The following is a 21,887-nucleotide window of genomic DNA, read 5'->3' as shown; positions in this document are numbered from 1 at the left end:
TTCCAGTGTGAGCTAACCGCTCAGAGTGAATGATTGAGACACAGGGTGCAGGATGGATGTTGTGGCGTTCACTGTGGCGTTCACTGTGGCATGTGACTTGAATTTTAGCGCTCAACTAAAGGACTTGTAAAACTTGTTAGTTGGGTCACTTGTAAGTCAAGATACTGCTGAAGTTCTTGGGAATGTTTTAGCAGAAAATAAAGGTTCCTGGACCTTCAGGTTGCAAGCCACTAAAATGATCATCCGCACACCGCGGACCTCCTGCTTCCATCATTGGTGAAAGTCAAATTAGTTTTGAATTAGCTGTAGCACTACATTTTTATTGATTTCATATAAAATTTAAATATCACTGATATTTTGCAGCTGCTGGTCCAGACCTGAGTAATTAGCTTTGTTAGTTTCTACTCTGAGCCTCTCCTGGATGTCTGAGCTACGATCCCAATCCCTAAGGCTGAGCCCAGACACCCTGCAGAGGAAACTCATTTCAGCCGCTTGTATCCGTGATCTTGTACTTTGGGTCATGACCCACAGCTCGTGGCCATAGGTGAGGGTTGGAACGTAGATTGACCGGTAAATTGAGAGCCTTGCCTTCTGGCTCACCTCTCTCTTCACCACAAAAGGCAGGTATAGCGGCCGCATCAACTGCCGATGCCGCACTGATCAGTCTGTTGATCTCTCCATTTCCCCTCACTTGTGAACAAGACCCCGAGATACTTGAACTCCTCTACTTGGGGCAAAGACTCTCTCCCAACCTGGAGTGGGCAGTCCACCCTTTACCGACTGAGAACCATGGCCTCAGACTTCATCCCAGCTGCTTCACACTCGGCTGCAAACAGCCCCGGTGTGAGCTGGAGGTCACTGTTTGATGAGGCCAACAGGACCACATCGTCTGCAAAAAGCAGAGATGGGATCCTGAGACCCTTGTACCTGACTCCCTCCTCCACTTGATTGTGCCTAGAAATCCTGTACATAAAGAGGCACCCCCTCATTTTTTGTAAAGAAAACATGATCTCTTAAAGTCTGCCGTCAGTGGACACCAAGGTTGTAATAGTTAACTAAAACGAAACTAAAAACGAAAACTAAAATTCAAAATACATTGCAGTTAACTCAAACTAATAAAAACTAGAAAAGAAAACTAAAACGTTAAGTAAACTAAAAATGTATCTTGTGTTCACAAAACTAACTGAAACTAACTAAAATGATAGACAGAATTCCCTTAGTTATAGTTTTTGACAATATTAATAGCCTTTAGGATTTAAATTAATCAGATGGATTTTCCCAACCAATTTTAGACAGTTTTTGGCAGTTGTCAGCGCCGCACAGCACCATCATAGCGGCGTATAGGGACGAGCTTGTTTACTGCACTGACTGGCTGTGCTCTGTGCTGCGACGAAACGTAGTGGAGCAATGAATCAGAGCATCTGTAATAGTTGAATTGTTACAGAGTCCAAGTTTTTATTGTATTTGAGTCTGCCTTTATTGTTACAGAGTCCACGTTTTTATTTATTTGAGCTCATATTATATATTTTTTTTATATAATCTATGTTAATATTATTTGTATGTAATTTATGTCAACATTATTTTATATAATTTATGCTTATAGTTTTTATACTAAGTTTATATTATTTTCCTGTGTTTAAGGCAGCAGCCAACAGTTCAGTATCAGCATTGACTGAGCAGTGAGCTCTATGTTGGACTTAAAAATAAACAATATTACAAAATAATTACTCTGACCTTTTTGAATCCTGCACCTGGTTAATAAGGTATGAAAAACTGAAACTAAGCTAAAACTAAACTAAAACTACGCCTTGTTGCAAAAATCAAAACTAAATAAAAACTAGAATGCCCGCTCTAAAACTAATTAAAACTAAACTGTAATGGAAAATAAAATGTCAAAACTAACTAAAACTAAACTATAATGACAAATCCAAAACTATTATAACCTTGGTGGACACAGGCCCTTAGGGAACTTTGACATGTGACCTGCTGAAGCTGGGAGAGGATCTGCAACCTCCTGACCAGCTGATGCCGAGCCCCCGCAGCCTCCAGGACGTGCTGATGTGTGTGCTTCACACACATCCAGTTACCTTTGATCAGCAGCATGTGATCCATTGAATTCTCCTGGAACAGGTGTTGTAACTTTTCTTATTCTTTATTTTTTAATTTCTAAAGTTAGGTAGGCTGTTTAATCTTCTTCCAGTGAGTCTGTTGATGAAGCCTCCCTGAGTGAGCGTGTGCTTCCACTGATGTGATGTTGACCACTACAAGAGGAAACAAGCTTAAGGAGAGCATCAGAGAGAAGCAGAGCAGCTCCCAGTTGGCGACTGCAAGCTGTCACGTTACCTTCATCTGTCTTCAAGGCCGGGCTCCTGTTCAGGATCATGAAATAATTACACACTGCCGCACACACAGCTCCTCTCCAAACTCACTCCACAGACCAAACTCATTCAGAAGTGTTTTATTATTTTTTATAAAAATATTTTACATAAGAAAACACAGCTTAAAATATACACAGTCCACTTGGCTCTGCAATACCTGCAGGACCGATCAACTCAAATATATCAGTCTATAGGTAAATATATCTTTACAGCAAGAATAAATCAAGGGTCAGGCCGTGACTCTTGTCTTCAGAAGGAGCTAACAATGATTAAAGAAACAGTCAGAAAAGACATTTTTGAAACTCTGTGACTGTCAGCGTAAAATAATCAGTAACATGACCTCATCTGAATTTAACACAACCTCACCACGAGCAGCGGATGCTTCTAAACCACAGGAGGAAATGATGACCCTGAAGAATCTGTGTATTGTTTGTTAAGTTGGTATTCTAATTATGAATCCAAAAACAAAACAGTGAAAAATGGTTTGTTTTTTCTTTTATTTCTTCTTGAAATGAAAACAAATAAATGAAAATCTGTTTGTTTTTCAATAATCCGTTTGTTTATAAAGATCAAATAAAGGGAAGATAAATTGCGGGCCACGGGCTGAGGTCCCATATTATGCAAAAATCCCTTTATTAAGTCTTTTAGTGAAATTTTTGGGTTTTTGGCTTTCCTCACAGCCCACAAAATATGCACCGGAGCAGATACCCCCGAACCTCCTCCCCACCCACTCCCCTCCCTGTTGCTGGGGAGAAATCTCTCCAGCAATGGGGAGGGGAATGCCAAGGTTGAAGAGCCATCACTGCTCTGTTTTTGGCTGTAAACAGCCACATAGTTCCATGCACAAGCTTCCCATGTGGTAAGAGTTCATTTATCAAGGAAATATGAGCTTCGCTGTTTTCTCAACTCGGAGCACATGGCGCCACACTCAGTGACGTGGAAGAGCGGGGCGGTATCAGAGGTGGCTCATTTACATATGAGGGCCACGCCCACTAAATCAGAGCGTTCTGAACAGAGGGGCTATGAGAGCCTGGAAACAATGCTGCTGTGCTTGATTTATTGGCTTTTTGGACCAAAACATGTTACTACCATTTCATGAAGACATCAGTGATCCATATTAAACTGCAGAAAAGGAGCACAATATGGGACCTTTAATTTCCCCGATCATTGCAATCTGAAAGTTGTAGCTTCTTTGTCCAGAGTGTGGATGAAGCCGGTTTGAAGGAAGTTGCACTCATGATGATGGACAGCTCTGCTTGATTCGATAAAGCTAAAGGAGCGATTCTGAAGGATTCCATAACTGTATTCAATATCAGTCACTGTTTGAATGTCATCATAATGATGGTGCTGAGAGGATCAACTTGATCAAACTGTCCATGAAGCATTTGATTGTGTGTTTTGCAATACAATGTTTCCCCTACCATTATACAGGGGAGGTGGGCCTGGAAGTCAAGTCAATCTTATTTTCCATATAGCTCCAGATCACAGCAGAAGTAATTTAGAATGACCTCTTCCATAAATCAGGTCTATACCTTATTTTTTTTATTTAACAGAATAAATAGCCTTATTTTATTTATCTAATTAACATGACGGGATGTCATTTGTACATCATCCCATTTCTCCTTGTGCGCAAATACAGACGGAGACAAGTACACTCCATATAGCGGACAGAGAGCTGGAAAACCACCACGAGAAACATCTCCCAGCGCCTTCTCTGTGAAGATGCAACACTCACTCTCATGCTACCTTTTACCTTCTACCTTTTCAGTTGTCATCTCATCACTCCTTTAGCTCCTTTGAATCAAAACATTGCTGCCCATCATTGCAAAAGCAACTACCATGAAGCCAGCTTCATCTGCGCTTTTCCCTTTATTTGATCTAAAGGATCAAATGGAATACTGAGAAACAAATGGATTTTCATTTATTTGCTTTCATTTTAAAAAGGAAAAAAAAAAACAACTGTTATTCAATGTTTTGTTTTTTGATTCATAATTGAACATCAATCAAACAAATGATACACAGATTCTGAAGACGTGAGCACATGAGCTGCTCTCTTTAGAGTATGAGCGACGCTGACGGAGACAATCCACTGACCTGACAGTCCAACACTTTCTGTGAGAGCTGGAGCCAGAACATCACGCTTATCACAAGCCTGTCATCAAGCTGACGAGTTGGTGGATGAATATGTGTGTGTGTGTGTGTGTGTTCTGGGGTTTATTGAAAGAGCAGCTGCCCAACATACTTTGTCAACTTTAGTTCAGTCCTGCCGTGCGCGCAGATTTGTGTTCATGTCCACAGTTTCTGCAACATCCCCCGTCCACTACAGCTGAACGCTGCACAGAGCAGTGAAAATAAACTCTTTACAGCTTCAAATTCAGCAGAACTGTCCTCGCAGAAACAGCTCTCATGTTCTCTGGATAATATACAGACTCAGTTTGAACTGTTCTCACTGTAACTTTCAACCACGGAGGAAATAATCCCCCTGACTTCAGCAGGTTATCCAGAATCATGCTGACTTTGTTTTCTGCAAACACATTACTGAGTTTCTTTAAATCAGATTACAGATTGGATTTATACTGAAAAAGAGAGATGACATTCTGCTCTCCTTGTATGTGACAGGGGGTGGAGGTAGAAACTGTTTGGATCCATGGCTGGATACCACGACAGTTTGGTGTGAAAACGTGTTTTTGGTTATTCTGATAAAACTGGAGTTAGCTGAAGTGAGCCTACGCCGTAAAGAAGAATCTGTAATGTGATGTAGGATTGAAAGTGTGAGCCTGATACAGTTTGTATTTGAGTCACTGCCGCTCCACACCAGCTGCACATGTGGGTGAACATTTCTATTCAGAAGGCGTCTCCCTCAGAGATGATGCTATGTGACTATTCAGAAAAAACTCTGCAAAGCATTGTGGGTGAACTGATGTCTACAAAAATGACTACTCAAGTTGTCAGTGCCCACCAAACGACATGTCAAATAAATAACAGCAAAAGAAGCGATAAAGATACCAAATGATAGAAGAACAAAATGTTCTGGTTTTTGCTTCCACTCGGGGTCCTCTGGCCCCCCCACCAGTCAGCTCAGGAACTGCGTCCCGTGCTTTGGCATCATAGAAGTTCAGAGCGGAGGGCCAGTGAGAGTGTCCAGAGAGGTGGCAGCAGCCACAGAGGGGACGGGGAGGGACGGGCACCCAGAGGCGACGCGGTGTCAGAGGTGCAGGAGCACACCTCGAACCCGTTCTCTGCGTGGTCCGGGTGGTGGTGCACGTTGCCTCTGGTCTCCGTGCTTTTGGGCTCCGTGTCCGGAGAGTCCGACTGCATCTCTGTGCACAGCAGCCAGTCTTTGGCGATGAGGCGGGGGAATCCTGCCTCCACCTCCATGTCACTGCCCGGCACTCGCCAGTACTCCTTCCCCTTGAAGAAATAGGACGAGCCTACAGGGAGAAGGAGCAGAGGGTTGGAATTAATGTGTGTGTGAGTGTGTGTGTGTAAAACAGGGAACAGAAAACAATACAGCAGGATGTTTTTCCAGCCAAGTACCCCCTGAGAGGTGCAAAATATTAGTGTAGGGAGAGAAAACGCGTAGCAGAGGAAGAACAATGCAGCGCTGTGCCATCAGTGTCTAATTTACTAAATAACAACCCTGTAACTGAAAAGCACACCATGTGGTAAGCTGCCAAATCAACCATTCAGCTGTTTAGCATACAAAATGGAAGCATTTACATGTTTTCTGCCTCGCCTGGATGGCATTTTGTCGGCTCAGTCTGAACTTTTTTTATTTTTACCTTCCCTCCAAAACCCATTTTATTACTGTGCTAAACCACACACACAAGCTATACTACACGTGAGATGTTTCAATGTATAAAGTTATAAGTGCCTGGTGTTTCAAATAACACGGAATATTCTCAATGAGCCCCTGCAGTTCTCCAAAGTGTCCCCAGGGGTAAGAATCTAGCCCAAGAGTGTCAAACATATGGCCCTAGGGCCAAAACCACAGACCGGACATACGCTTTCCAGCTCTCTGTCGGCTATACTAAGTGTACTTGTCTGTGTCTGTATTTGGGCGTCCGTGTTTGTGTGCCTGTGAAAGGAGCAAGGAGAAATGCGAACTTGATGATGTACAAATGACATCTTGTCATGTAAATTAGATAAATAAAATAAGGCTATTTATTCTGTTAAATTAAAAAAATAATAATAAGGTATAGACATGGACATAGTCTCGCTGATGTCACCAATCTGTTTCTGAAATAGAAAATGAAGCACATCGGCTATGGCGGCCATATTGGTAGTGGCTAGGGCTTGGTGTAGAGTCCCCCCCCGTACAGTGGGTGCCAAAACTAATGCTCGTGATTCAGACAGGAGATGTTTTTTGAACCAGGCTGTAAATAGATTAACTTGGTTAACTTGGTTAACTTGGTGTGTATGTGACTTCCAGTACTTCTAAAGCCAGCCTCAAGCGAACACTGGAGAAACAGCAGATTTTAGCACTTCAGTATTGTCTCATATTCTTTGACTGGAGGTTGCTGCTTGGCCAAAACTAGCCAGTCAGGAGGTCTAAACCAGCCCACGTAATGAATTCAGAGGCGAATAAGAAACATTTCTCCAGTAGGCTTGTGCAGCCTCCGTTTACACAACTCATCCCAAAACACAAAAAAGCAGAGTAAAAAATCAGCATTTAGACAGAAATGATGAGGGACTGAAAACGCCGTAGTAAGCATGCCAAGCCTGTAGTTGGTGCTATAACTGTCTTGTTCAGTGCAGAAGGGCAGAAGTGGAGCAACAGATGCAAGACCACAGCTCTAAAAATCCCTGAAAATCCCCGAAAATAGAAATCAAGCTTTAAAAAAAGGACTCAGTGATGTAGAGCTCCATCGTTCTTGTTGATGCTTGATGTGAGTGTTTCCAGGACATATTTTAGAGCAGATTTAGTCTTTTAAGCGCTGTGGGCTTGAACTTTCTATATGCTGATGAACAGACTGCTTACCTTTTATTGTTATTTGCAAAAAACTGCTTACTCGAATGTTTTTGTGTCACTCCTATTTTTTCATTTGCCTTTTTTTTTTTTTTTGCATTTTTAAACTATTCTTTTTTAAGTCTCAACAGTGCAAAATGTGAGTTTGTGGAATTTTTCCAACTGGCCTTAAAACTTGCATGGGGGGAGTCAATAAAACAGCTGACTTTTGTTTACCTACCGGCCATTTTTAGATGAGGATTTTTCACTGTGCACACATTTACAGATAGTAGGTGTGGGAGAAAAAAAAAAATCATCGTGTCGAAGTATCAGGATTTCTTGTTTAACAATTTTAAATTGTGATTTTTTTAATTAAACACTCAATTTTATTTTTCAAATTAAAGCTCCTAACTTTAGACGTTGTTTCTAAGCTGGGGTAAAAATATAGAGAAGTCAGATCCCCTGAATAAATCCTAAAAACTGACTCAAATGTGGCTCCTGATAATGTCTATAGACATCAACATCTAACTTTTCCACATAATCTGGGGTTAAAAATTGAACTACAAATCGCAAATACTGAATAATGGCATTTCAAATTGAAGTATTGTAAAAGAATCAAATTGTTAGAAAAGCGTATTGTCCCAGCCCTACTAGTTAGGGTAAAGAATATCACTTAATTTACAAACACCTCTGTTTTCTGGTCTTGCCCTGCACTGAAATTGTAGCTTTTAAGTTAGTGATAAAATTTAGAGGTTAAAAAGTTACAAGTCTGTAGAGAATATTGTTTTGGTGTCCTTCAGTTTCAGTTTGTTTGACCTTGATGAGGAAGAAGTAAAGAAAAATGAAACATTTTATTAACCTGATGAGTCTGTATCGGTATATAAAAGATTCTTTATTTCTCATGAGAAAAGACTCGACTGACACCAACAACATGGAGCACCAGCTGCTTGGAAAGGAGTCAGCATCCTGTAAGAAATAACAGCGAGCTGGCACACCACAGCGTTTAGCAGCCCATCATGTGTTGTCACAAGACTTTACATTTCAGCGGCTGTTAGTTATTGTCACATGGCAGGGATTCAATGACAAACTGTGACAGATGATCCGGGCCAGACTGCAGGTGGCAGATGCGTCCTGTATACACTTGGTTGTTGCGCAGAGCAGCTGAGGTGGAGACAATAAATTTGCTCGGGATGGCTTCAAGATTTAGCATTGGAAGAGGCGGCAAATGTGAGCAGCAGCAGGAGGGAACACACCAGAGTGATTCTATAATTAAGGGAACATTTCAGGTCTACAAAAAAGTGAAAAAATAATCTGTCCTTTTTTTTGTTTCATATTCTATCTGATCTGACTCCAAATGATACACCTGGAATGTACTAAATTCATTAGTCGGCAAGCCTAAGCTCCAATGAATTCTTAAATATTTAGGTATAAAAAAATTGGAGCATAATTTTGTCAACCATGCTATGAACAAAAGTTATGACTATTTTTCACCATTAATCCATATTATACTGAATTTAGAGGTACTCAACATTTTTATGTCAGACTGCACTCCCTTGAAAAGTCCCTCATCATTTATGCCACAGCTTAGCCAAAATTTAAAGGTCCCAATTATGCAAAAATCACTATATTAAGTCTTTTGGTGAAATTTATGGGTCTTTGGCTCTCCTCCCAGCCCACAAAATGTGATGTTTAATGACAAAACCTGTACTTAGCAGTGCTTGTGAATGTAAAATCCTGACCTTAAACAAGCTGTTTGGAATTTGGGGATTTGCCGACATCAGCAATTTCCTTTATTGACCAATCAGGAGCAAGTCTGACCTGATTGGTCCACCCATGCAGATACCCCCGAACCCCCTCTCTGCCCACTCCCCTCCCCACTGCTGGAGAGAAGAGAATGCCAAAGTTGAAGAGCCATCACTGCTTTGTTTTTGGCTGTAAACAGCCACATAGTTCCATGCACACGCTTCCCATCTCAGAAGAAGACAAGTCTAAGTGTCTAGAGTTCATTTATGAAGGAAATGTGCCAGCTACACTCAGTAAAACTGTGCATGTGTGTGCTAGTCACTTCACGGCCGACTGCTTTTCCAACTTTGGACAGTGCAACAGAGGGCTAGAGAATAGACTGGTTCTGAACCCAGACGCATTACCAACCATCCACCAACAAACCTCAGACCCTGGAAATGTGAGTATTTTAAATGCTGTGTGCTGTGGAGCAGATGTAAGAGCTTTTCCTCAGTGTCCCCCCCCGTCTCTGTGTTAGCTTCAGGATGCTAACTTCAGCTGCGGCTGGCCTGTTGTTTTAGCCTGTAATTTTACGATAAACGAGCTTCGCTGTTTTCTAAACATTGTGCACTCAGAGCTTGTGGCGCCGCTCTCAGTGATGCTGAAGAGTGGGGCGGTATCAGCGGTGGCTCATTTACATATGAAGGCCACGCCCACTAAACCAGAGCGTTCTGAACAGAGGGGCTATGAGAGCCTGGAAACAATGCTGCTGTGCTTGATTTATTGACTTTTTAGACCAAAACATGTTACTACCATTTCATGAAGACATCAATGATCCATATTAAACTGCAGAAAAGGAGCAGGATATGGGACCTGTTGACAACACATGGTAACATGGTTGATGGGAGAAACCAGTCTCTACAACACTACATTTACTGATGCTAACACAGTCTATATTTGCTCATTTTCTTCACAGTTTGGTCTTTATAACATCTATAGTAAGAACAGCAGAAAATGTTGCTAACACAGTTGATGAACAGTTGATGCACCCCATGTACAGACAATGAGGAGGAGCTGAAACATGCTACACTTTCTTCAAGGTTCCCACCAAAAAGGATGTGACCTCAGTGGATTGAAATCATGTGACTTTGGAGCAAACCATTGCTGATTTATGTTTTTTTTTTCAGTGGGAAACACGATTAAAATGATTTCTCAGGCACACACAAAGTGAATTATTTTATCCATATGAATTAATAAGTTAGTTCTTAAAACGCCTTTGCCATGTTTAATGATTATTTTAAACCAATAATACAGAAAAAAATAAACACAAAAATGTTTCTAGAGTTTATTTTGAAGACTAAACTTGACATTTGAGAAATCAGACTCCACAAAAACTGCAAATTCCAAAACATGATTTGCAATTTTTTTTTTCAAAAAGTTTACCCCACGGACATGAAATGCACCTCTAATTATAGAACCACTCACCGATCATCCAGGGATTAGACACACAGGTGGGAGGGGGCAGGGGACTGGAGCAGATACTGGATCTATCACTTTGGGTCTGGAAGAACAATCCCAAAATCTGGCTGAAGTGTTCCATAAAAATGGCTTAAAAACTATTAATGGAGTCTCTGCATGTGTGTGTGACGCCCCCTGGACTTCTCTGACACTGTAATTGCGCCGTGTCACTTGATTGCTACTGACACAGCTATTACTGCGCCTTTCCTCTCACTTCAGGGTATCTTAGTTAATTAGAGTCATTGAAATACCACATGGGGCGAGGAAAGCACAAAACTCACCACCGTGTGTGCTTAAGATGAAAATTTGCAGGAACAAAGCCCCCACAAAGCAACATGTTCCACTATAATAAAAACTGCTTCAGTGTTTATACGAAGTGAAACTTGAAATGATAATTACAAATAATGAAGGGGAAATTATTCAACCACACGCTCGTTTTGCATTTGCAAATAAAATGTAACAGATTAGGGAAGAGGAAAAATGAATGTGTGCATAGTTTCATGAAAAAAAAGACTTTGTGGAATCAAAACAACATCAGGACATAATGAAAGCACTGTAATTGAGTGTAACTCCGCATCCCGTTATCAGCTTAATGAAACCCTGATCTCTGAATACGATCCAGTCTCAACGTGGTGGTGATGGGAGTCATTCATCGTCTTAAATAGAAACTGTAATGATAATTGATTCGATTGATTTGATGAAAAAAAGGTGGGGGAGCATCAGGAAGGTGAAGAATGGTCTCTTGTTGAAGACGGCCCTGAAGCCCATCATTAACTCCACATTCAATATTTCTGCCTTAAAAGAAACAAATTGAATCCTGTTCCATGCAGCTCCAGCCTTCAGTTTCTATAGTTTTCATGAGGCAGGAAGGAAGACAATACAGTGAGTGGGAGGATGATGAAGGAGGGATTCTGATATTACATTTATGATGTCCAGCGTTCGAGGACTTCATCCATGTGATGATTTTCTCCCACAGCAGCTTTTGGTGCAGAATATATGTGACAATCATTTCATGACTAAAATATTATTTCAGTTATGATCTCAAAGAGACTGTGAGGGATTGTGGGAGAATCTGAGTGGAGTTTGGTGACAAAAATAGATTTTTATTTTTATTTTCGAGAGTCTAATCACTTGTTGACTCTACCTCCCAACATATTTTACAGCCCCCCAAAAAACACACAAGAATGGCAGCTGTCAATCATTGTTTAATGTGACATAAAACCTAATTTTTAATCCTGAATAACTAATGTAAATGAAACATTTTAGAAAAAAAAGACTACAGACAAGACAGCCAATTGAGATCTTCAAACCACCACAACAATCAGATGTGATAAACCACAGAAACCACCACAGCCCATCTGGAATGACTGGAGAGTACTGTACTGCAGCCAGCCACCAGGGGGAGCAGTTTTTGTGGCAACCTCACTTTGAGCCAATGAGCAAGATGACGTCCATTTTTTTAAAGGACTGGCTGTCTGCGTTGAAAATAAATAAATATTCATTTTTCTTTTTTAAAATTGGCCAAGAAAGCATGATAGTCCAGTCAAAAATTTCATTTATAAATATATTACCATTAGGCACACACTGCCAAAGTGTGCCACAAGACCCCATGCCACAGAGCACAGACCACCAGTCAGTGCTCCCTGAGGAACAGTATATCAATGTACAGCAGGGTCTCATATCTAATGTCTTCCCTCCTCACTCACCGTTAATCAAGTTATGAATTTAGAACTGATTTTTGTTGAGATGGCGTATGTAACCATGAGTGATTTTTTAAAAATTACTTAATATTATAATTTTTAACAAATACGCATCAGGTTTATTTGATTAAAGACATTCAGTAGAGTGAATTTCTGTAATTATTGTAACTACTTAAGATGTTGACCTAAAATAACTTGGGTTTCACATTTTATTACTTAGTTTTTTTTACGGTATCAGGGTTTACAGTGTAAACAAAGCAAAACCTGACCTGGGTTGTGAGTACTTATGTGCAGCCAAGCACATCTTTTGGAAATAAGATTCCAAATATGCAAAACTAAAATATATAACTGTTCTGTTGGCTCTGTTTTGTAGTACACTACTCTGGTTTTCAGTTTTGGAAAGCAGAGCTACAGCTGAAGGATTTTTTATTTTTTATTTTGCCTTTATTAAAATTGTTGAAAACAAACTTTGGGTGGATCGCGGCATTTTGATTATTATGTAAATCATACCACAGCAGAATCACCATATTTGATTTCTAATCTTACAAAAAATTATATCATTTCCTAAAAAGAAATCTGGAGGGTATTTTCGTTTTTCACATAGGCTAATCCACGTATGGTTTGAAAAAATGAAGTATTGGTTAATTTGGGTTTTATGAATTTGTAGAAGTAAACACCTCTTTTACGACTGGAAGTGACAAGATCTATATCATCACTTCACTTCTATCTCACAGACCGTCTAACGTTAGTGTTGTTGTATTGTAGCTGTAATTCTGACTCGTTCCAGTAGATGACGGTAATTTACCAAACCGCATAGACAAACAATGTTAGTGCATTGTGGGAAACATTATGCCAGGTAGACTGGTCTATTGCAAACTGAGAAATTTTCCTGGATCAGTAGGACATCTGGGGATTTTTGGCACACTGCAGATTTTGCAAGTTTTTACATACTAACCACTACAGATTAACTTTCAGCCAAAATAGTAGGCACTGCTAGTGCCAGTGACCCCACCACTGATCCACACCCACCCGAAGTGGAATTTTGGTACCAGAGCATTATGGGTAATACACAATCATGAGGTCAGATGTCATTTTATAGTGGTGTGTTTCAGAGTGAATGCCAAGGCACACTGGCTCAGGACAGGGGTCCAATGAAAGAGTAAGCTCTGTAACTCTATTTTTCAAAAACAGAACTAAAATGCTCGTACCTATAATGTAAAGTGACACTGACGCGGCCATATAAATGGGTGAAGGTTCTGGTGTTCCTATATAGTCTATTTCCTGTTTCTAATCATGCGAGTATATTCAAACAGGGCTCTGCCTTGTTGGACTTAAATAAGGTATCCTCTGGAGTTCACAGACCCATATTCTACCTCCAAATGTCTGAGGACCAGCTACATCGTCATTTCTCTCACTTCCTCGACTATAACACACTCTGCCCCAAAATAGCTTTGTGAGGTCCTTTGCAGCGAGGACTGACCTTAATTTCCTCACTTTCTGAAAACATCCTCACTCCCTCAGTCCAGGACTGACCTTGATCCTCTCAGAGATAGAAATCCTAAAGTACACACACTTCACAGTGCATCTCCCCTTATCCCCTGATCAGTGTTATTGGAAGGCCTGTAGAGATGAGTGCAACTCTGTCTTCTTTATATTCTCCTTTCTTTTCCACAGAGGCAGATGACCAGAGTCCTGATCACACATCACATGTCAACTACTCCTGACTAATAACGCTCGAATCCACTTCAGAGGTACAGTTTGTTTTCAGATTATTTAGATGAGAGGGAATCAGTGGCCAGGCTGAAGGACTGAAGCTCACTGTGATGGCACTTTAATAAGAAGCTCTTCTAGTATGTGTTTTAAGGATTATTTCTGTCATTCACTTCTTGGTGGCTCTTGAAATGATGTGAATTAGTGTCTGAGGTCAGTGTACTTAAGGTGCACTCATTTCCAGAGCCAAAACAAACTCCTGAAAGAGTAAATAGATCTGATGAATGACAGTGTCCTGTTTTATGGGCCTTTCATTTTTGTTCCACACAGGGACACAGGAACAAATACTGAAATGGTACGGCTGGTTTGATCCTGTTTTCATTTCATCTGTTGCTAGGTGCCACTCAAGTGGCTGCACGCTGCAGAAGCTCTCTCTTTATTTTCTACTTTTTTCCTCTTTGTCTTTGCACTTGGAGTCTACCTGTGTGTGTCTGGGAATCCTTTGTGTAATCATGGTTGCAATGTTTATACACTTATTGTATTTTTTTAATGTTTGCACAACGCCACTGTAACTGTACACTTCCTATGCTGTGGGACGAATGAAAGATTCTTATTTTATTTTTCTCAACGGTTCAGACGTGACTGATGCTGACAACCTTGAGTCAGTTTATCCGCTGCAGATGTACAATGTCATAAAAATCAGCTCACAAATCATTAAAAAGCTTTTCAAACCAAAAAGTGCTCATTTCCAAACCCAGCAACACGTTTAAACATCAATCAATTACATCAAATAGTTGCTACGGATTGTTGGTGTGTGTGAACAGTTGTTGAACTCTTGTTAGTTTTGGCATATATACAGTATAAGAATTTGATTAACCACAGACTTTTCACGTTTTCCCACTCAAAGGATGGGCAAGTCTGTCATTTTTATTGTACTACTACTCTGCCTTCTGGTATTCCCTCTGTTGCTGGGTTAGCATGGCTAGCTCTTCCATCTTATTGGAGATAGATCTTATGTTCCCAATAACGATGGATGGAAGGACAGGTCCATGTCTTCACTTCTTAGCTCTCAACTGAGAACCAGCACGTCATCCTCACCTCCTTCTCCTCACCATGTGGGAAGACATCAGGCCTTACACCAGTTAGCATCGACATGCTACAGCTAACAGCTGAGTTCACATGTAAACAATGCAGCCATGGTTACATGTAGGATCTCCAGACAAACACAGGAGAAAAAGTAGTAAAAATATCACTGAAGGCATAAAAAGTTTGATGTCCATGACCAACAAATGAGCCTTATAAATCAATGATCCACTCCACATACAAAGATTACGAAAATGAGACAAAGAAGAGAGAGCTGCTGCGAAAGGCAGCCACAGCCAACAGGGCGGCGCCTAGCAACAAAAGCAAAAGCGTTGTGTCGTCTTTCTTTTTGCCATTTTACAGCTCAGACTTCCTGTGCCGTAAAGACCAAGATTCCTTGCGAACAGAACATGCGCAGAACACAGACTAATGTTCCTTTGTATGGGGAGACCCTGACAGGCGTATACATGACCAAATATTTGGGTTAGGAAAGGAGGAACCCAGGGGTGATTTTCAGGTTTTTAAAACCAGAATATCAGCATATTCTGTTTTTTTTCACAAGGGTTATTCTTGTTTACATGGCAGTGTGCAACCATCTTATTGCTAATATTCTGAATATGAAAGGCTTAAAGTGATACTCTGGGATGGAACAAGTTGGGTCCTATCACAAGGTTTAGGGCAGAAATTACCCCTACAGCAGTGATTTTGTGCAGCAGAAGCCCAGAGCGCTCACACCAAACACCCCCTCCCTGCTCCTCTGCCGGTTTCCTCTGCACTCAGACGGGGCCATATTTTACTTGACCAAAAACACAAATAAACAGACTCTCACCGAAAAAATCTATTATTGGTCTGCATTCACACACACAAAAACACTGCTAAATAAGGCTCTAGTTCTCATCGTGTCTCTTCGTCCTGGCAGACTACCTGCGTTTGTTTGTATCCGGCACGCTGCGCGCAGACTGATACACTAAGCGGCGAGCGCCTCGTAGCCAGCTGTGGCTCTGCAGCGGAGGTAGTGCCGTTTTACGACACAATGAAAACTAGAGCCTTTTTTAGCTGTGTTTTTGTGTGAAAGTAACGCGCTGAAAATTCTCTAAATAAAGCGTGAATGCAGACTGATATCAGATTTTTTTGGTAGGAGTCCGTTTATTTGTGTTTTTGGTCAAGTAAAAAATGGCCCCATCTGAGTGCAGAGGAAACAGGCAGAGGAGCAGGGAGGGGGTGTTTGGTGCGAGCGCTCTGGGCATCTGCTGCAATTTCTGCCCTAAACCCTGGTGATAGGACCCAACTTGTTCCATCCCAGAGTATCACTTTAATGACTTCATGTAAACATGTTGCACCCAGTGACAGCTGGGATAGGATCCAGCCCCTGTGACCCTGAAAGGCACAGTGTCATAGTTCAGCCATGGATGGAGTGTCAGGATCACAATGATGCCAACAACAGCAGCACTCTCTTCTAACTAACTCAGAAGTGATCTCCTCATGGTTAAAGATAATATCCCTGCCTGACAGATTTCATTTCCTCTGTTTTAACTTTTACGGCCTATGACTAAAAGGTAAAACTATTCCAGGGAGCTTTACCCACATCAGCAGCAATGATGAGTATAATCATTACAGCCACATTACTATCCCTGACGCCCCCTTCTCCCTTTACAGCAACCATTCTCCACACTTTTACTGCTTTTCTCCGTCTCTGTGATTTCTCTATCTGTCCTCTGAGCCCAGCCATCTATCTTTCTAATATCTTTTCTTTTGCTTCCCCAGCCGCTGTGATCCGTCTGCATCCTCAAGTGTCCCCGTTTCTCCTCTTGTCTCAGTCCCAGTTTCATTCTCCTTTTCTCTCTCTGTCTTTTTTTTTTCCTATGGTCATAATAAGGTGTCACCGTATCTCTTCTCTTTCTCTTCCTGTCATACTGCTCCCTTCTCACCCACTGTCTGTTTCGAAATCTTTCTTTCTCTCTGCTGCTCCTGAGTCGGTGGAAACAAAAAGGGAACAGACTTTGATGTGGCTTCAGCTCCCAGCCCCCATGGTTTGTGTGTGTGTGTGTGTGTGTGTGTGTGTGTGTGTGTGTGTGTGTGTGTGTGTGTGTGTGTGTGTGTGTGTGTGTGTGTGTGTGTGTGTGTGCATATGTGCATATGTGTGCAGGGTTTCAACTTTAACCCCTCCAGGCTATGTGATAATGGCCAGGGGTTAAGCAGAGTTTGCACACACACACACACATAAACATACACACATCACAAAGAGCCAGGAGTTTGATGAAGACAGAACACAGAGCACTAAACACCTGACAGAGAAAGAGCTTTCTCACTCTCTGCAGGGGGGGACCAGGCCTTTCTGGTCGGGCGTTTTGAAGAAGTTTGGGGGAACCCTTAAGTATAAAAATGGCTCAGCATCATTCATGGCCAAACACACACACACACCTCTTCAAACCCCATCAAAAAAGGTGTTGAACAGTTTCACACCTTGCAGCAACGTGCACAGTCATTTAGTGTCCGTGCTGTTTCAGTGGAAACACTCACTGACCTTGACGCTCAGCTGCTACGATGAAGCTGCTCGCTGTGATTACACTGGGCCTGCTCCAAGGTCTGAATGTGTTTGACTGTGTGTGCGTGAAACACAGCGTCAGGGAGGGGGGGAGAGCTGTGTGTGCCATGTCAAAATAATAGATAAAAAGGTTAAAAAAATATTGTGACACATTAAAAAAACAATCAAATGCAAATGTGCCTCTAATCTGCATTCTGCAGCTATGCCAACAAAATATTATGCATGAAAACAAGCAGGGAGACTGCCAAAGTAAAATAAACTCACATAAGATAAAAATAAATGCTCTGACAGTACACACTGGATGAAAGGAGACAAACCTTTCATTTGATGCACTTTCAACAGTATTGTGTCATATTTGTGACAAGAGAACTGCAGCCGAACCTTGAGAAAATAAAAATTTTAATTTAAAAGCTTATGGCTTTGTAAGATGAACAGTTTGCAGCAGGCTGCTGCATATGTGCTGTGTGCATCAACCTAACTTGACATGGCTCTATTTCAACTTGATTGGCACGGAGTCCATGTTTTGACAGACATATAATTGGCTTTTTATTTTCATCCGTCTGTATTTCAGCACTTTTTCTTTCTTTGTCATACCCAGAATCACTGCTCTGACCTGGCATCTGCAGTCAGACAATCATGGGCCTGGAACCAGACTTTGTTGCATGTTTCAGGTTTTCTCCATCCTCTCCACCGTATCCTGCACCTCTGACAATGCCTGCTCAACAAGTGTAGAGTCTAGAGTTTCTCCCCCATGATGACATCACACACAGCAAATCCCCTGGTGTTAAACTTCCAGTGTTAATCCAGTTCAGAGTAAAGTGTTAAATTCTTGGTGTTGTTTTGAGGTATCTAACTCTATGCTGGTGTTAAACCATACTACTGTGGGAGTTACTTTGCAGTGTTGATGAAAAATAACACCACACAGTGTTACTTTAAACACTCCTCACTCATGGTTACAATAATCATGTGTTTTTACAATAACCTGTCCTTTGATCTGCTCTGTTAACCCAGAAGTTGTTTGTTAGCAAACCTTCTCAGTAGAGTTTCAGTAAAAATGATGAGTGAGCCGTTTACAACTTTTAATTCAATCAAAATGAAACTGAAGTTTTTGGCAAGAACTGCTTTGTTTTAAAATTGAGGCAAGTGATTTCACTCAAATGATTTGAGTCATGATGAACTAAATAAAAGGTTTAAGTAGGTTCAACTTCAATGCTTAAAGTATTGACTTAAACTACACTGCACTGTAAAAACAAACTGTTGGTCCAACTTAATAAAACTGATTCATTTGCTAACACACAAACAGTTTCTTCAAATACCTGTTTTATGTTGGGCTAACATCATTGGTTTAAGTCTGATGTTCTTAGTAATTTGACTCATTTCAAATCATCACCTTGTAGAAATACAACTCAAAACAAGCTAAGCTAAATTTCCAGACTTTTCAATTAAACATTCTAACTTGCTCCTTAACATTTCAAGACAATGGTTTTAGCAAAGCCATTTTTGCGGTGTCAGCGTTTAGTAACCGTGTGTGAGGAGGGAACACTGTGGATATGAGACCCTGCTCAATACGAGGCTCAAGCTGTGTGTGCTCAATGCTTCAGACTGCTTGTCTGCACTCCATGACACAGGTTGGTTGTCTATGCTCTACGCATCACAGATTGGCTGTCTTTGTACCCCATGGCACAGATTGTCTGTCTGTGTGCTGCATGGCATGGACTTGGGAGATAAAATTACACTATAAATACCATAAAATTCCTTCTTCGGTGTAAGGAAATAACACAACTTAGTGTCATAAGTACACTGAATGAGTGATGTGTTAACACTGTAAATGCTAGAAATTAACACCCCCTAGTGTAACAGAACAACACAGCTTAGTGTGAAAAATGTTATGTCTCGTCTCATATGTTAACTCACATCCTTAGTTCAGTGTGATATTTTGTTGTCCTGTCTGGTTTTGATGTTGTAGTAATGGCTCTCCTCTTGTTTCAGATTATTTCACTTCCTGTCCTGGTGTGTTTCCCGCTCTTGTGATTGTTGACCCCGCCCTCATTGTCTCCACCTGTGGCTCATTACCTCTTGTATATATAGTCTGCGTCTCCCTTTGTCCTGTGTCTGTTTGTCTTGTCATGCCAGATAATTTTTGCTGTTGTATCAAGTAGAGAATTTTGTTTCCAAGTGTGTTTAGGCCAGGCTCTCCTGTGATTTTCAGTTTCGTGGTTTTCCAGCACCTGCTGAGGTTTTTGTTCATTTTTTGTTCTATACATCTTTTTGGTAATAAAACCCTTTAAAGCTCATACAAGTCTTGCGCCTGGGTCCTTGTAGATGAGCCTTGTCAGTACAAACAGACCAGTAATGGACCCAGCCGACGCGGAAGCATTTAAGCAGGCTTTGCAGAAGCAGGGAAGCCGCCTGCACCAGCATGAGGAGCAGCTGAACTCTGTTAACCAAGGGGTGCTGAGTTTACATCAACGGCAAAGAGAGTTCCAGGCTTCAATCACAGAACAAGTGAGCACCTTGATGGATCAGTTACACCTGGTGCTAGCTCAACTGGGATCATCAACTTCCACACCCACAACCACCACACCGTCTGACTCAGCTTCTGCTCCACCGGTTCATGCCATGTGCTCCACCATGCCTGCTCCACGTCTGGCGGCCCCTGAGAAATTCTCGGGTGACTCTGGAGACTGCCGACCTTTTCTGGTACAGTGTGACCTTCACTATAATCAACATCCCACAGCTTACCCCACTGAACAATCCAGAGTAGCCTTCATGATCTCCCATTTGACGGGGAGAGCAGCAGCTTGGGCCACAGCTGAATGGTCAAGAGACTCACCCATATGCAAATCGTTGAAGCAGTTCACTGACACTCTTCGTAAGGTTTTTGACCACACTACGCCAGGCCGTGAGGCAGCCCGAGCCTTAGTTCATTTAAAACAAAACCAGCGACGAGTAGCTGATTATGCTATTGAGTTCCGGACACTAGCTGCTGACAGTGGCTGGAACGATTCAGCGCTTTGTGACGCTTTTCTGCATGGACTTTCTGATCCTATTAAAGACCAACTGGCTCCGTTAGACATGCCTACAGACTTGGACTCAACTATTGCTATAGCCATTCGAATAGATAATAGGCTCCAAGAAAGAATGCGAGAGAAGCAAATGAAATCCCTGCCTCAGCCTCCCCACACGGGGCACCCTATCCGACCCCACCAGGAAGGTGGGCTACAGTTTCCACGGCCCATGAACCCAGAGTCATCACCAAATGTCAGCAGCACAGAGGAGCCGATGCAGCTGGGGCGTACTAAGCTGTCTTCTGCTGAAAGACAGCGCCGTCTGCGGGAGGGGAGATGTTTTTACTGTGGGCAGCTTGGACATCTCCTGGCGGCTTGCCCGGTAAAAGACAAGGCTCATCAGTGAGACAGAGGGTGCTGGTGAGCCCTGTGACTTCCTCTGACTATCCCGCTCGCACGTTGACCAAGGTAAATATTCAAACTAGAAACCAGACTTTTGTTCAGGAGGTTCTTATAGATTCAGGGTCGGACGAGAGTTTGATGGATTGGGGGTTAGCTAAAAGACTAGGATTGAAGTACTCCCCTTTGCCGCAGCCATTAACTGCTAGTGCCCTGGACGGACGATTGTTATTTGATGTCTCCCATGTAACTGAACCTCTCAAGATGACCGTTAATCGGTCACATAGTGAACGCATCAGTTTCCACCTTTTCCACTCTGCACAGCATCCTCTGATCCTGGGCTATCCCTGGCTTAAGAAACATAATCCACACGTTAACTGGAAGTCAGGGGAAATTGAGGGGTGGGGAAAGGGCTGCCAAGAGTCATGTTTTCAGGTACACTCTGGTTTGGTTAAGATTGATAATGACCGGAGTAAGGACTATCCCGATTTGTCCAAAGTACCGTCTTGCTACAGGGACTTGAAAGAAGTTTTTAATAAGGCCCGTGCTACTTCCCTGCCTCCTCACCGGCCTTATGACTGCCCTATAGACTTACAGCCTGGGGCGACCATTCCCAAGGGAAGACTGTATTCTCTTTCAGGTCCTGAAAAGGAGGCTATGAAGGAATATATCTCCACATCACTAAAGTCTGGGTTGATCCGCCCTTCCTCTTCCCCGGCTGGAGCCGGCTTTGTCTTTGTGGAAAAGAAGGATGGGTCTCTACGCCCGTGCATTGATTACAGCCCGCTGAACAACATCACCATCAAAAACAGGTATCCCCTTCCTCTCATATCTACAGCATTTGAACAGTTGCAGGGAGCTAAGATCTTCACTAAA

General features: G+C 41.9%; 1 protein-coding gene across 1 annotated transcript in view; it reads right to left on the bottom strand.

Annotated features, from left to right (window-relative positions):
- Nucleotides 1-2,525: 2,525 nt before the first annotated feature.
- The window catches only part of mmp17a (matrix metallopeptidase 17a), a 198,326-nt gene continuing 178,964 nt past the window's right edge, over nt 2,526-21,887 (bottom strand). The window contains exon 11 of the mRNA XM_074691085.1: nt 2,526-5,809. Within this exon, the coding sequence (XP_074547186.1) occupies nt 5,484-5,809 (326 nt within the window). The 3' untranslated portion in view covers nt 2,526-5,483. The remainder of the gene's footprint in view (nt 5,810-21,887) is intronic.

Source organism: Halichoeres trimaculatus, unplaced genomic scaffold (genome assembly GCF_033239565.1).
Source record: "Halichoeres trimaculatus isolate MK-OKI-2021-1 unplaced genomic scaffold, fHalTri1.1 fHalTri1_scaffold_16, whole genome shotgun sequence".
NCBI lineage: Eukaryota > Metazoa > Chordata > Actinopteri > Labriformes > Labridae > Halichoeres > Halichoeres trimaculatus.
Note: the sequence above shows the minus strand (reverse complement) of the source record. Positions and strands in the feature narration are given on the sequence as shown.